The sequence below is a fragment of the Portunus trituberculatus genome, chromosome 14 (genome assembly GCF_017591435.1).
Source record: "Portunus trituberculatus isolate SZX2019 chromosome 14, ASM1759143v1, whole genome shotgun sequence".
Classification (NCBI taxonomy): Eukaryota; Metazoa; Arthropoda; class Malacostraca; order Decapoda; family Portunidae; genus Portunus; species Portunus trituberculatus.
Window position 1 is genome coordinate 4,416,497 of NC_059268.1, and position 13,867 is coordinate 4,430,363.

General features: G+C 38.4%; 1 protein-coding gene across 6 annotated transcripts in view; it reads right to left on the minus strand.

The window, feature by feature from the left end:
* The window catches only part of LOC123503534 (DNA repair endonuclease XPF-like), a 432,975-nt gene that overhangs the window by 39,473 nt on the left and 379,635 nt on the right, over nucleotides 1-13,867 (minus strand). For 4 of the 6 annotated variants that reach the window (XM_045253376.1, XM_045253374.1, XM_045253375.1 and 1 more), the window contains one exon: nucleotides 7,125-7,298. The exons of 1 other annotated variant lie outside the window; for it this stretch is intronic. In XM_045253376.1, coding sequence (XP_045109311.1) covers nucleotides 7,125-7,298 — 174 coding nt within the window. Of the gene's footprint in view, nucleotides 1-492; nucleotides 581-7,124; nucleotides 7,299-13,867 lie in introns of those variants that run through there. One more of the 6 variants, XM_045253378.1, reaches the window with a different exon arrangement.

Consider the following 13,867-nt stretch of genomic DNA (forward strand, 5'->3'; position numbering starts at 1 on the left):
AAAAAAATGCCTCAGTTTGGCTTTTTTCCCAGACAAAACTCTACTTTCCTACCAAGTCCCTAAACTTGTTGGGGATAAGGAAAGAGGATAACAATATAGGGTCTATTGCAGCGTTTCTCAACCTTTTTGCCCTTGCATAACCTTTTAAAATAAATTACATGTCTCAAGGAAACCCTGCGCAAAAACAAATTTATATACCATATATTTCTCATTTTATTTTCATCGTATTTCACGTGACAAATATCATAATGTGAGTTTTTTTAATAACTGGTTTAAGGAAAATAATATACAGTGGAGGCTCAGTACTCAAACTGTAGTTCCAAATGGCTGTTTGAGTACTAAAAAGTTCGACTATTGATACCTATAAAACAGGTAATTCCTTCTAATCTTAGGAAAACCTCGTTTATAAAAATTTCAATGTATTTTTGTTTATCTTTTATTTGTACATACCATAAGTGAAGGCTGGTGATGGATAACTTCGAAGAGGATGGGAGAAGGGTGGGAAGGAGGCGGGAGGTCGCAAGAGGACCAGTCACCATCCATGAAGACGTCTTTGTCCTGTGTGATTCCTGTGAATCCACTAATGGAGTGCTATGGCTCACTAACACTTGCACTCTCACCAGATTCCTTATTTTCATCATTAATAAACCTCTTTAGTGCCATTGTAAGTTTCTAAATGAAAAACTACAGACAGAATGCAGAGGAATGTTGTTTTCTCAACACTAGGGCAGGACCAGGGATGCAAACTGGCATCTGGTATACTGGTATTACCAGTAATACGGTATCAGAATGGTACAGTGGCAGGTGCAAGAAGGGAGATGACAGAATTTTGTATATGACTTTAGCGGTAGCTGCGGTGGCGAGTGGACGTGTTGTGTGTGCGCTCCGTTTTTGGCTGTTGTTTTTATAGTTAGCGAGTGGTGTTTGTGCTTGGTGTCTGTGTGTGGTGCTTTTGAGTGTTAGTGAAGTGAAAGCGTGTACTGCAAGTGTTAGATTAGAGTGAAATAGTGGTTAGAATCAGTGTTTATGAGTTAAAAGTATTTTGGTAGAGCAAGGAGACTAGGCTTGTAACTGTCAAGTTGACCTTGAAAGAGGATTAGTTGACCTCACTTAGGCCCCCAACCACCGCGGTTCCCCCACCCCGCCGTCACCAAGTATTTTTATTTATTTGTTAGCTACGTATAGTGTTCTTGTGAGTTAACAGATTGTAAATTAGTATGGCGGTAGCTACTGAGGTATATCAGAGTGTGATTGAGTGCGTGAAAGAGAGTGTTGAGGTGGGATTGGGTGAGTTTGTTGTGTGTGAGATGTGTGGGCATGACAGGAAGGTCGTTGACTTTTCTGAGTGTATGGTGTGTAGGCTCAAGAGCGAGAATTTAGTTCTTTCTCTTGAGCACCGAGAATTGTGAGAGGAAATGAAAAAGCTAAGTGAGGGGAAAAGTGCGAACAAAGTTCTCATCTTTGAGTTGAAGGAGGAGGTTAAGAGACTTGGGGAGGCAGTGGAAAAAATTAGGCAGGAGATCAGTATTAGCCCGAAGGTTGGACCTTCTGAGGGCGACAGGATGGCTTGGCCTCTGTCGGGAAGAGCAGAGTGGGAAAGAGGGAGCAGGCGAGCCAGACTGGGAAAGATAGTAGTCAGGATGGGCAGAGATGGTAGCTTGCGAGGGGAAGGAAAGCGGAGGCAGTTAGGGAGGATAGGACTAAACCTGTTGAGTGTGAAAATAGGTTCGGTTTGTTGGAGGGGGAGGGGGAGAGTGAGAGTGGAGTGAATGAGATGGTTGTGGTGAGTGAAAGGAAAGAGAACAGGGTAGAGGAGAGGAGGAGGAGGGTTGTGCCTAGCACACCTCAGGTGTGTGTGGTGGGTGACTCTCAGGTTAGGTATTTAGATAGCACTTTCTGTGGGAAAGACAGGGATAGGAGGACGAACGTGTGTATGCCTGGTGCAGGTGTGAAGGCAGTGAGTGAGGAGGTGCAGAAGAGAGTTGGGGGGATAGAGAGGGAGGGTGTAGTAGTTTTGCATGTAGGTGGGAATGATGTCAGAGCAGGTGGGTCGGAGGAGTTAGTGGCAAGATTTCGGGAAATGTTAGGCAAGATAAGGTAGAGTGGTAGGAGGTGTGTAGTGTCAGGAATCTTGCCTTGTGTGATGTTAGCAGGGAATGGTTGTCTAGAGCCATTGGTGTGAATGATCGGGTAAAAGGGATGTGTAAGGATGTGGGTGTCAGCTTCGTGGATGTATGGGATAGGTTCTATGGGCGAAGGGATTTGTATGCTAGGGATGGTGTGCATCTGAGTAGGAAGGGTGTGGATGTGCTGAGTGGATGTCTGGAGGGGAGTTGGGATGGAGTGTAGGGGTGAGGTAGCAAATGCATTCCAGAAGAAAGATGTTAGACATAAATTAGATAGGATAAACAGAGATAGTGAAAAGATTAGGAAAGATTTCCAGGTGCAAATAGGAGAGAATAAGATTAGGATTCCAAATAAGGAGACAGCATCTAGGAAGGTAGCAGGACTTAAATGTTTTTATGTAAATGCCAGGAGTCTTAGGAACAAGAAGGACGAGTTATCTAGTTATATAGTTGAGGAGGACTTAGATGTTGTATGTGTCACAGAGGCATGGGTAAATGAGGAAAAGTTTAGGAAAATAGGAAAGAATATGAAGTAGATGGATACATTATGTATTTACACCAGAGAATTGGTAGGATAGGTGGAGGAGTAGTTATTTATGTAAAAATCCTTCATTTCCAGTCAGGTTAATGGTATTAAGGTAGATAACAGAGTAGAGTCCTTATGGCTGGATGTTAGAGTAAACAAAATTAAGGTTATTAGAGTAGGAGCTTTTATAGACCACCTAACCAGTCAGCAGATGTAGACAACCTTATGGTAGATGAGATAAATAGGGGGTGTACTAGTCAGACAATTATCTTAGGGGATTTTAATCTTAAGTCAGTAAACTGGGAGAGGATGGTAGGAGATGCTAGTGAAAATAAGTTTATGGAAAGTTTTCAGGATAACTATTTAGTGCAGATGGTAGATAAACCTACTAGGGGGAGGAAGGTTTTAGACATAGTACTAACATATATTGAGCATTGTTTAAAGGAAGTTGAGGTAGGAGAGACTTTAGCAAATAATTAGATTTATCATTAATTCCAGTAGGGATAATATAGTGAATAAGACTAGAGTCCCAAACTATCAGAAAGGCAATTATGGTAGGTTACGTCAGTTATTAGGAGAGGTAAACTGGGAAGATAGTTTTAGAAATAAAACTGCACAGGAGATGTGGGATATTTTTAAGGTTGTAGTAAAGGGTATAGTGATGCAGTGTATCCCTTACAAAGATATAAGGCAGAGAAACAGGAAGCCATTATGGTAGACTCACGAGATAGGTAGACAGATCAGAGAAGAAGAGGGCATATAGAGAGTTGCAGAAAAGTGGGGAAGATGTAGATTTGACTAGGTACAGACAGGTCAGGGATGATTTGAGTAAGGTTATAAAAAAAAAGTAAAACGCAGGCAGAGATAAAACTAGCTAGAGCTGGGAGTAAAGATCCAAAAAAATTATATAGTTATTACAAGGTCAGTGATAAAAGAAATAAGGATAGGATTGGACCACTCAGAAAAGATGGTGTAGTAGTGGATCAAAATGAAGACATAACATAACATATAGCATAACATAAATAATAGGATAACAAAGGGCCACCAGGGCCCATCTAGGTTATCCTGTATCAGTTGCACAGCGACCTTGTCATCAGTACTTAAAGATACACTTACAAGTACACAATACATTATATACTAATTCTAAACATTTGGCCCATTAACAGGGCTAAATCCTGCAGCGAATTCCTCTACAATTTGTGGTCCCCATACATGGGGATCATGTCTTGTTTAACTATAGTAAATTTTTTATAAAAACTATCATGCAGTGCTATACATAATCAAAAATCTAATAAATTTAAGTGCTTATCTAATCTGTTTTTAAACATGGTCAAACTAGTGCTATTTACAACCGTCTCTGGCAATGCATTTCAGAAATCTACCACCCTATGACTAAAGAAATATTTTCTTATATCTAACCTGCAGTCTTGCTTTCTAATCTTCCTGCCATGATTTCTAGTCCTATTTTCCTCCTCTAAGGTAAAGAAAGATCTCACATCTATGTAGTTTGTATCTGAGAACATTTTAAATAACTCTATCATATCCCCTCTTATACATCTCCTCTCAAATGAAAACATGTTTAATTCCTTAAATACTCCAGGCGCTTTAATGCTAGTATCATCCTAGTTGCTCTTCTCTGAACTGCTTCTAACATGTTGATATCCTGCCTATAGTGGGGTGACCAGGCCTGTATGCAATACTCTAAATGGGGCCTAACATAGGAATTATATAAGCTACGCACCACTTCCTTACTTTTATAACTAACATTTCTATTTATAAAACCCAGGATCATATTTGCCTTATTTCTTGCTTCTAAACATTGCTTTGAAAATTTCATAGTCCTGTCTATCACTACTCCTAAAGACATAGTAGAATTACTGAATGAACAATTTTCTTCAGTATTTACTAGGGAAAGAATAGGAAATCCTGTTACAAACAGTGGAACGAGTAGTTTAAGAGCTTTAGAAAATACTGATATAAAACCAGGAATTATTAGGAAATTTATTCTTGAACTAGATGATAGGAAAGCTAGTGGTCCTGATGAGCTACATGCCAGAGTACTTAGGGAGGGTGTAGACAGTATTTCTGAAGCATTTAAGTTAATCTTTGAAAGATCACTTAGGTTTGCTGAGATACCTCAGGACTGGAAGTTAGCTAATGTTACACCAATATTTAAAAAAGGTAGGAAGGATGATGCGAATAATTATAGACCGATCAGTTTAACTAGTATAGTATGTAAGATACTAGAGAAAATCATTAAGGGTAGTATTTGGGACCATTTAAATGAGAATAGATTAATTAGAGATACCCAACATGGCTTTAGATCAGGGAGGTCCTGTCTTACAAATTTGCTCGATATCTTAGAATATATTACCAAGGAGTTAGATGATGGAAATAGCATAGATGTTATATATCTAGATTTTAGCAAGGCGTTTGATAAGGTACCGCATAGGAGGCTAGTGTACAAATTGAGACTACATGGGATAGGGGGTAGATTAGTTGATTGGATTAGTGAATGGCTTTCTGATAGGAAACAGAGAGTAGTATTAAATGGGGCAATGTCTGAGTGGAAGGAAGTGGTTAGTGGGTACCCCAAGGATCAGTGCTAGGACCTCTTCTTTTTTTGGTGTACATTAACGATTTAGATTTAGGAATTAGTAGCAAAGTATCAAAGTTTGCAGATGATACTAAGATAGCATGTGCAGTACAGGGTGAAAAGGACAATTACAGAATACAACGAGACCTGGACAGGCTGATAGCATGGGCAGACAGGTAGCAGATGGAGTTTAATTCTAAAAAGTGTCAGGTTATGCATTTAGGTAAAGACAACACAAACTTTAGCTATGAGATGGAGGGATGTTGGCTAGAGGCAATAGAGGAGGGAAAGGATTTAGGAGTAGTGATAGACAGGACTATGAAATTTTGAAAGCAATATTTAGAAGCAAGAAATAGGGCAAATAGGATCCTGGGTTTTATAAATAGAAATGTTAGTTATAAAAGTAAGGAAGTGGTGCGTAGCTTATATAATTCCCATGTTAGGCCCCATTTAGAGTATTGCATACAGGCCTGATCACCCCATTATAGGCATATCAACATGTTAGAAGCAGTTCAGAGAAGAGCAACTAGGATGATACCAGCATTAAAGCACCTGGAGTATAGAGATAGATTAAAGGAATTAAACATATTTTCATTTGAGAGGAGATGTATAAGAGGGGATATGATAGAGTTATTTAAAATGTTCTCAGATACAAACTACATAGATGTGAGATCTTTCTTTACCTTAGAGGAGGGAAATAGGACTAGAAATCATGACAGGATGATTAGAAAGCAAGGCTGCAGGTTAGATATAAGAAAATATTTCGTTAGTCATAGGGTGGTAGACTTCTGGAATGCATTGCCAGAGAGGGTTGTAAATAGCACTAGTTTGACAATGTTTAAAAACAGATTAGATAAGCACTTAAATTTATTAGATTTATAATTATGTTTAGCACTGCATGATAGTTTTTATAAGAAATTTACTATAGTTAAACAAGACATGATCCCCATGTATGGGGATCACAGATTGTAAAGGAATTTATTGCAGGACTTAGCCCTGTTAATGGGCCAAATATTTAGAATTAGTATATAATGTATTGTGTAGTACTTGTAAGTGTATCTTTAAGTACTGATGACGAGGTCGCTGTGCGACTGATACAGGATAACCTAGATGGGCCCTGGTGGCCCTTTGTTATCCTATTATTTATATTATGTTATGTTATGTTATGACCAAATGTGAGGCTGTTTGATTACCAGATATTTTCACCACTAATAAGCCTTTGGTGTTAATGTAAGTTTATAAATGAAAAACTACAGATAGAATGCAGGAAAATGTTATTCTGATGACCCCACCAGCACAAGTTACAACTGGAGGAGGGAGGAGAGGGAGAGGCCAGGGAGCCTTTGTTTAAGACCACGGGTGTGGATGTTCAACTATAAGGTATTTTTTCAAGTTAAATTGAACTTTTGCGTTTGAGTAATGGGTCTCCACTACATCATAATATTACAATAACCAATAATATATCGTGCGTGTTTAGTTATATTACATATATAAAATTAAATAAAAAGTCAAAAGTGTATTAGCTTATCTCACTTGTTCTTGTGGAACCCAAGGGACCTATTGCGGAACCTTAGGATTCCGGGGAACCCCGGCTGAGATACCCTGGTTTATTGTGTTAAACAGCATTTTCACCATTTTCTTACCATCTGGTTATGATTACTTTAACAATACAATGTTGGAGAAAGCCTGAGTCACTTTAATCATATGCTTTTTCCAATATCAACCACAATCATATATATGTGCAAATTTAATTCCCAGTTACAGCTTTATTTTTCAATAACTCACCTTTTCTTACAACCAGTATCAAAATTATATCTGCATAAATTCTTAAAAATCTTTTCAATTCATTAATGCCTTCATTCATTTTATAGCTTACCTGCAAGTAAAATGGCTTATTTTGATCAAATTCAATAAGCAAGACAGGACGCTTGTAGTAGCGGGTCATGGCCTGAGACTGATTGTAGAGGCGCCCAGAATTCAAGGAACCAATTAGGTCACTCAGGCTCTTTCTCTCAACACAAATCTCTGGAGATAAGATATAGTCTCCTACCTGGAAACACAAAATATTTTTAATACATGCTTTGTTGTAATCAAGTACAACTGTTTACCTGGTAGTATTTTTTTACATAAAAATACACATATCAGTGACATTATGAAATGGGAAACACTGCAGCTGGTGATCCTCTAAAGCACTGGTTTTGCAAAATGGGAAATACACTCCTAAGGGAGACATTCAGATTTTGAAGGGAAGGAAATGTTGGCTTGACACTGTGGGAGGATGATAAATGCAAATGCAGCAGACCCTCAATGCAAAGGACTAAAAGGGGGGGGACTACTAATCCAATAGAGCCGATTGTCTGTTGTATACAAGGGAGTGTCTCAGAGGTGTGAAAATATAGGATAATTACAGCACTATGGTCAATTACATAGTGCTACGAATGTACACATAATATACAGCATAATAAACAATATAAATAGAAATGTGAATAATGTAAATATATAGATAAATAACGTAAATAGATATGTATATACACTTAACCCTCGCTATCGCAATTGGGGCAAATAGCAGATAAAACACAATGCCGAATTGATCTTGGCGAGAAGGCGGTTTTGGCCAATGAGCGCTCATATATCCCATGATGTCATGGCTGGGCACGCGATAGCAGGCATCTGAGGTCACGATAATGAAATTTTAGCAGCTTTTCATGGGTGCGTGATAGCTATAAAACGCGATAGCTGAAGTCGCGATAGCCGAGGGTTGACTGTACATATAAGTAAATTTGACAATAATGTAAATTTTGTTTACCTTGTCTGGTAGAGACAAGAGTTTCTTTTATTGTGATAATATACTGGGACTCAATAAACACATACACACACACTCACATGCCCGGTAGCTCAATGGTTAGAGCGCTGGCTTCACAAGCCAGAGGACTGGGGTTCGATTCCCCGGCTGGGTGGAGATATTTGGGTGTGTCTCCTTTCACGTGTAGCCCCTGTTCACCTAGCAGTGAGTAGGTACGGGATGTAAATCGAGGAGTTGCGACCTTGTTGTCCCGGTGTGTGGTGTGTGCCTGGTCTCAGGCCTATCCGAATATCGGAAATAATGGGCTCTGAGCTCATTCCGTAGGGTAACGTCTCTCTGTCTCGTCAGAGACTGCAGCAGATCAAACAGTGAAAACATATTGCATAGACATCGTGCCAACCAAACATATCTGAGCAGCTCGCAGGGAAAAAGCTACAACAGGAGCTGGAGACTGACCCAAGTGGCAGTAGAGAAAATTATGGCTAGGAAAGGGAAGCAGGCCAATAATACTGAACACAAGGATATATGGATAAAAAGAGATATGAACCTAGAGGAAAGGGTAAACGAGGAAGTGCAAAGAAGTGAAGCTAAGGAAAAAACAAGAAAAGGACAGAGATAGAGAAGAAGAATTTTTACTGGAGGGTTCTGGATATGAGACTAAAGAAGAGGTCATGCAGGACAAGAAATTAGGAGTGACTTATACTAATATAGATGGGTTGTTATCAAGCATGTTGGAGGTTAGGATTATTTGAAAGATAAAAAGCCAGATGTAATGTATAGAGAGCAGATCCATGTTAACTCTAAAGAGGAGGGATATAATAGCTGGAGGAGAGACAGAAAGGATCACAGGAAGAGGAGTGCTAATAATGGTTTGTGATATATATATATATATATATATATATATATATATATATATATATATATATATATATATATATATATATATATATATGTGTGTGTGTGTGTATTCACCTAGTTGTAATTTTTACAGGGCCTGGGTATTATACTTGTGTGGCCCCATCTCCATATCTACAGACATCCAACTTTCCTTTAAAACTATGCACACTCCTCGCTGACACCTCCTCACGCGCAAATTATTCCACACCTCCAAATATCTCTGTGGGAAACTATATTTCTTCACATCTTTCAAGCATATTCCCTTGGCTATCTTTTTACTATGCGATCTCGTAGTTCTATTTGAATTTTCCTCTCTCAACATCATTTGCTCATTATCCACTTTATCCAAACTGCTCAACAGTTTATAAACCTGTATTAAATCTCCTTTTTCTCTTCTTTGTTCCAAGGTAAGCAAATTCATTTCTTTTAATCTCTCCTCATAGGTCATTTCTGCCAATTCCGGAACCATTTTTGTTGCCATTCTTTGCAATCTCTCCAACTTCCTTATATGCTTCTTTTTATAAGGGGACCAAACCACCCCAGCATATTCCAATCTTGGTCTAATCACAGTACTAATTAATTTTATCATATCTTTATCCATATAATGAAAGGCTAATCCAATATTTCTAATGAAATTATATATTTCTCCAAACATCTTGTCAATATGAGCCTCAAACTGCCCATGGCCTTGAATTATCACTCCCAAATCCTTTTCCTTTTCCACCTTTTTCAACACATCTTCACCCATCTTATATAACCCTCTTGGCCATCTTCCACTCTTCCCCATCTTCATTACATGACTTTTACTCAGATTAAATTCCATCTCCCACCTCTTGCTCCACTCCCAAATCCTATCTAGATCTGCCTGTAAAATTTCACAATCTTCTTCACTCTGTGTGTGTGTGTGTGTGTATTCACCTAGTTGTAATTTTTACAGGGCCTGGGTAATATACTCGTGTGGCCCCGTCTCCATATCTACACACATCCAACTTTCCTTTAAAAACTATGCACACTCCTCGCTGACACCACCTCCTCACTCAAACTATTCCACACCTCCACACATCTCTGTGGGAAACTATATTTCTTCACATCTTTCAAGCATATTCCCTTGGTTATCTTTTTACTATGCGATCTCGTAGTTCTATTTAAATTTTCCTCTCTCAACATCATTTGGTCATTATCCACTTCATCCAAACTGCTCAACAGTTTATAAACCTGTATTAAATATCCTCTTTCTCTTCTTTGTTCCAAGGTAAGCAAATTAATTTCTTTTAATCTCTCCTCATAGGTCATTTCTGCCAATTCCGGAACCATTTTTGTTGCTTCTTTTTATAAGGGGACCAAACCACCTCAGCATATTCCAATCTTGGTCTAATTACAGTACTAATTAATTTCTTCATCATATCTTTATCCATATAATGAAAGGCTAATCCAATATTTCTAATCAAATTATATATTTCTCCAAACATCTTGTCAATATGAGCCTCAAACTGCCCATGGTCTTGTATTATCACTCCTAAATCTTTTTCCTTTTCCACTTTTTTCAACACAACTCCTTCACCCATCTTATATAACCCTCTTGGCCATCTTCAACTCTTCCCCATCTCCATTACATGACTTTTGCTCAGATTAAATTCCATCTCCCACCTCTTTCTTGCTCCACTCCCAAATCCTATCTAGATCTGCCTGTACAATTTCACAATCTTCTTCACTCTTCACACACCTACACAATTTCGCATCATCCGTAAACAAATTAATATAACTGTTTACTCCCTCTGGCATATTATTAATATAGACAAGGAAAAGTATTGGTGCCAGCACTGAACCTTGTGGGACTCCACTCTCCACCACCAACCAGTCCGACTTTGCATCCCTTATTACCGTTCTCATCTCCCTCCATCTCAAATAGTTTTCCATCCATTTTAACAATTTTTCCTTCAGTCCTCCATAAATCTCTAATTTCCATAGCAGTCTCATGTGAGGTACCTTGTCAAAAGCTTTTTTCAAATCCAAATATACACAGTCCATCCATCCCTCTCTCTCTTTTATTTTGTCAACCACTCTCGAATAAAAGCTCAGTAGATTCGTTACACATGACCTCCCTTTCCTAAAGCCAAATTGATGATCCAATAATAACTTATGATCCTCCAAGAACCGTATCCAATATTTCTTTATCACCCTCTCACAAATCTTGCCGACCACACTTGTTAAAGACACAGGTCTATAGTTAAGAGGCTCTTCCTTACTGCCTCCCTTATAAATGGGCACCACTTCAGCTCTTTCCCACTCCACCAGTACTTCCCCCATTTCTAATGAGCACCTTATAATGTCATATAATGGATCTATCAATTCTTCTCTACATTCCTTCAATAATTTACCTGAAACTTCATCTGGCCCCATCGCTTTATCATCTTTAAGTTCCTCCAACATTTTATGTAACTCCTTTTTAGGTATCTTAATGTCATCCATGTGCACATTTACTTCTACATTTTGAGGCTTTACAAACATTGTTTCTTTAGTAAATACTTGTTGAAACCTATTATTTAGCAATTCCGCGATATTCTTAGGGTCATCTACTATCCTTTGCTCTCCTTTTAACCTTTCAATGGACTCTCTCTTTTTAAGTTTACCATTTATGAACCTGTAAAACAATTTTGGATGTTCCTTACTCTTGTCTACAATATCTTTTCAAATTTTCTTTCTTCCTTCCTCCTTATCCTCACATACTCATTTCTCGCCACTTTATAATTCTCCTTATTTAGTATATTCGTGTTCTTTTTCCATCTTTTCCAAGCCACATCTCTCTTTTCTTTAGCCTTAACACAAGTTGCATTAAACCAATTCTTTCTTCCTTCCTCTTTCGGTTTATATTTTGGTACAAATTTCATAACTCCTTCTCTTTCATGAAAATCTCATATTTTTTTTTGCACTTCTCTGATTTGTAACATCTCCAAATCTAATGTTCTAAAATAATTTTTCAAATTTTCTGTGTCCATCTTTCTATAATTCAATCTACCACTCCTGTATGTCTCATTTCTCCTCCGCTGTGTTATTGCCATCTGCATTTCCATAACCACATGATCACTCTTCCCCAATAGACATTTATATTGTATATCCCCACATAGGTACACTTCTCGTGTTAACACCAAATCCAGTCTAGCTGGTTCATCATCTCCTCTATATCTAGTATTTTCTTTCACCCTCTGTTTCATCATATTTTCCATCATTAGATTAAGGAATCTCTCTCCCCATGCTTCCTCTCCAACACCACTTACTAGATTTTCCCAATCCACTTCTTTACAATTAAAATCTCCTACTAGTATCACCTTTCTATTTCCAGTTAATACACTTTCCAAACTCTGTAAAGTATCCTTGATCATATTGTCGTATTCCCTTAATGTCCAAGAATTTGTTTTAGGAGGTACATAGGTCACCATGATTATTAATTCTTCCATCACTTTTTAACCTTATGCTTATCACTTCTGCATTGTTCTTCCCATACCAAACCTTATCCACATTTATCTCCTTCTTTGCCATAATCATAACTCCTCCACCTTTACCCTCTCTATCCTTTTTCAATATATTATATTTATTATCCAAATTTACCTTTGTTTTTTCATGTAATTTTGTCTCAGTCAAACACACTATATCAGGCTTCTCCACCATCACATAGTCTTGCAATTCTAATCTACTTGACAGTATCCCATCTATTTTAGTATACATTACAGTCCACCTACTGCTCCCTCTAGGGGTTCCTCTGCATTCCTTCTTTCCACATACCATTTTCTGACTCTCTCTCCTATAACTCTCTAAAAAAACCCTTTCCTTTTCCTCTTCAGACCGTTCATCATTTTTTCTTCTCGCCTCTTCCAACAATTCATTATATCTTCTCCTCTCTTCCTCATTTCTATTTTTCTTACGTACACCTCTTTACAACCTTCTACCTCTCTTAATTTTAATGTTCTATATAAAATATCCTCCGCAGTTTGTTGTGACTTCAGTACTACTTTAATTGGTCTCCTTACTCCCTCCTTATACAGACCCAGTCTATGGATCTCTTCCACTTCTTCTTATAGGTCTTTTTTTTTCATTATCATTTAGACAGGAAGCCATTACGGTGGACTCACGAGATAGGTAGACAGATCAGAGAGAAGAAGAGGGCATATAGAGAGTTGCAGAAAAGTGGGGAAGATGTAGATTTGATTAGGTACAGACAGGTCAGGGATGATTTGAGTAGGGTTATAAAAAAAAGTAAAAGGCAGGCAGAGATAAAACTAGCTAGAGCTAGCTGCGGTGGCGAGTGGACGTGTTGTGTGTGCGCTCCGTTTTTGGCTGTGGTTTTTATAGTTAGCGAGTGGTGTTTGTGCTTGGTGTCTGTGTGTGGTGCTTTTGAGTGTTAGTGAAGTGAAAGTGTGTACTGCAAGTGTTAGATTAGAGTGAAATAGTGGTTAGAATCAGTGTTTGTGAGTTAAAAGTATTTTGGTAGAGCGAGGAGACTAGGCTTGTAACCGTCAAGTTGACCTTGAAAGAGGATTAGTTGACCTCACTTAGGCCCCCCACCACCGCGGTTCCCCACCCGCCGTCACCAAGTATTTTTATTTGTTTGTGAGTTAACAGATTGTAAATTAGTATGGCGGTAGCTACTGAGGTATATCAGAGTGTGATTGAGTGCGTGAAAGAGAGTGTTGAGATGGGATTGGGAGAGTTTGTTGTGTGTGAGATGTGTGGGCATGACAGGAAGGTCGTTGACTTTTCTGAGTGTATGGTGTGTAGGCTCAAGAGCGAGAATTTAGTTCTTTCTCTTGAGCACCGAGAATGCGAGAGGAAATGAGAAAGCTAAGTGAGGGGAAAAGTGCGAACAAGTTCTCATTTTGAGTTGAAGGAGGAGGTTAAGAGACTTGGGGAGGCAGTGAAAAAAA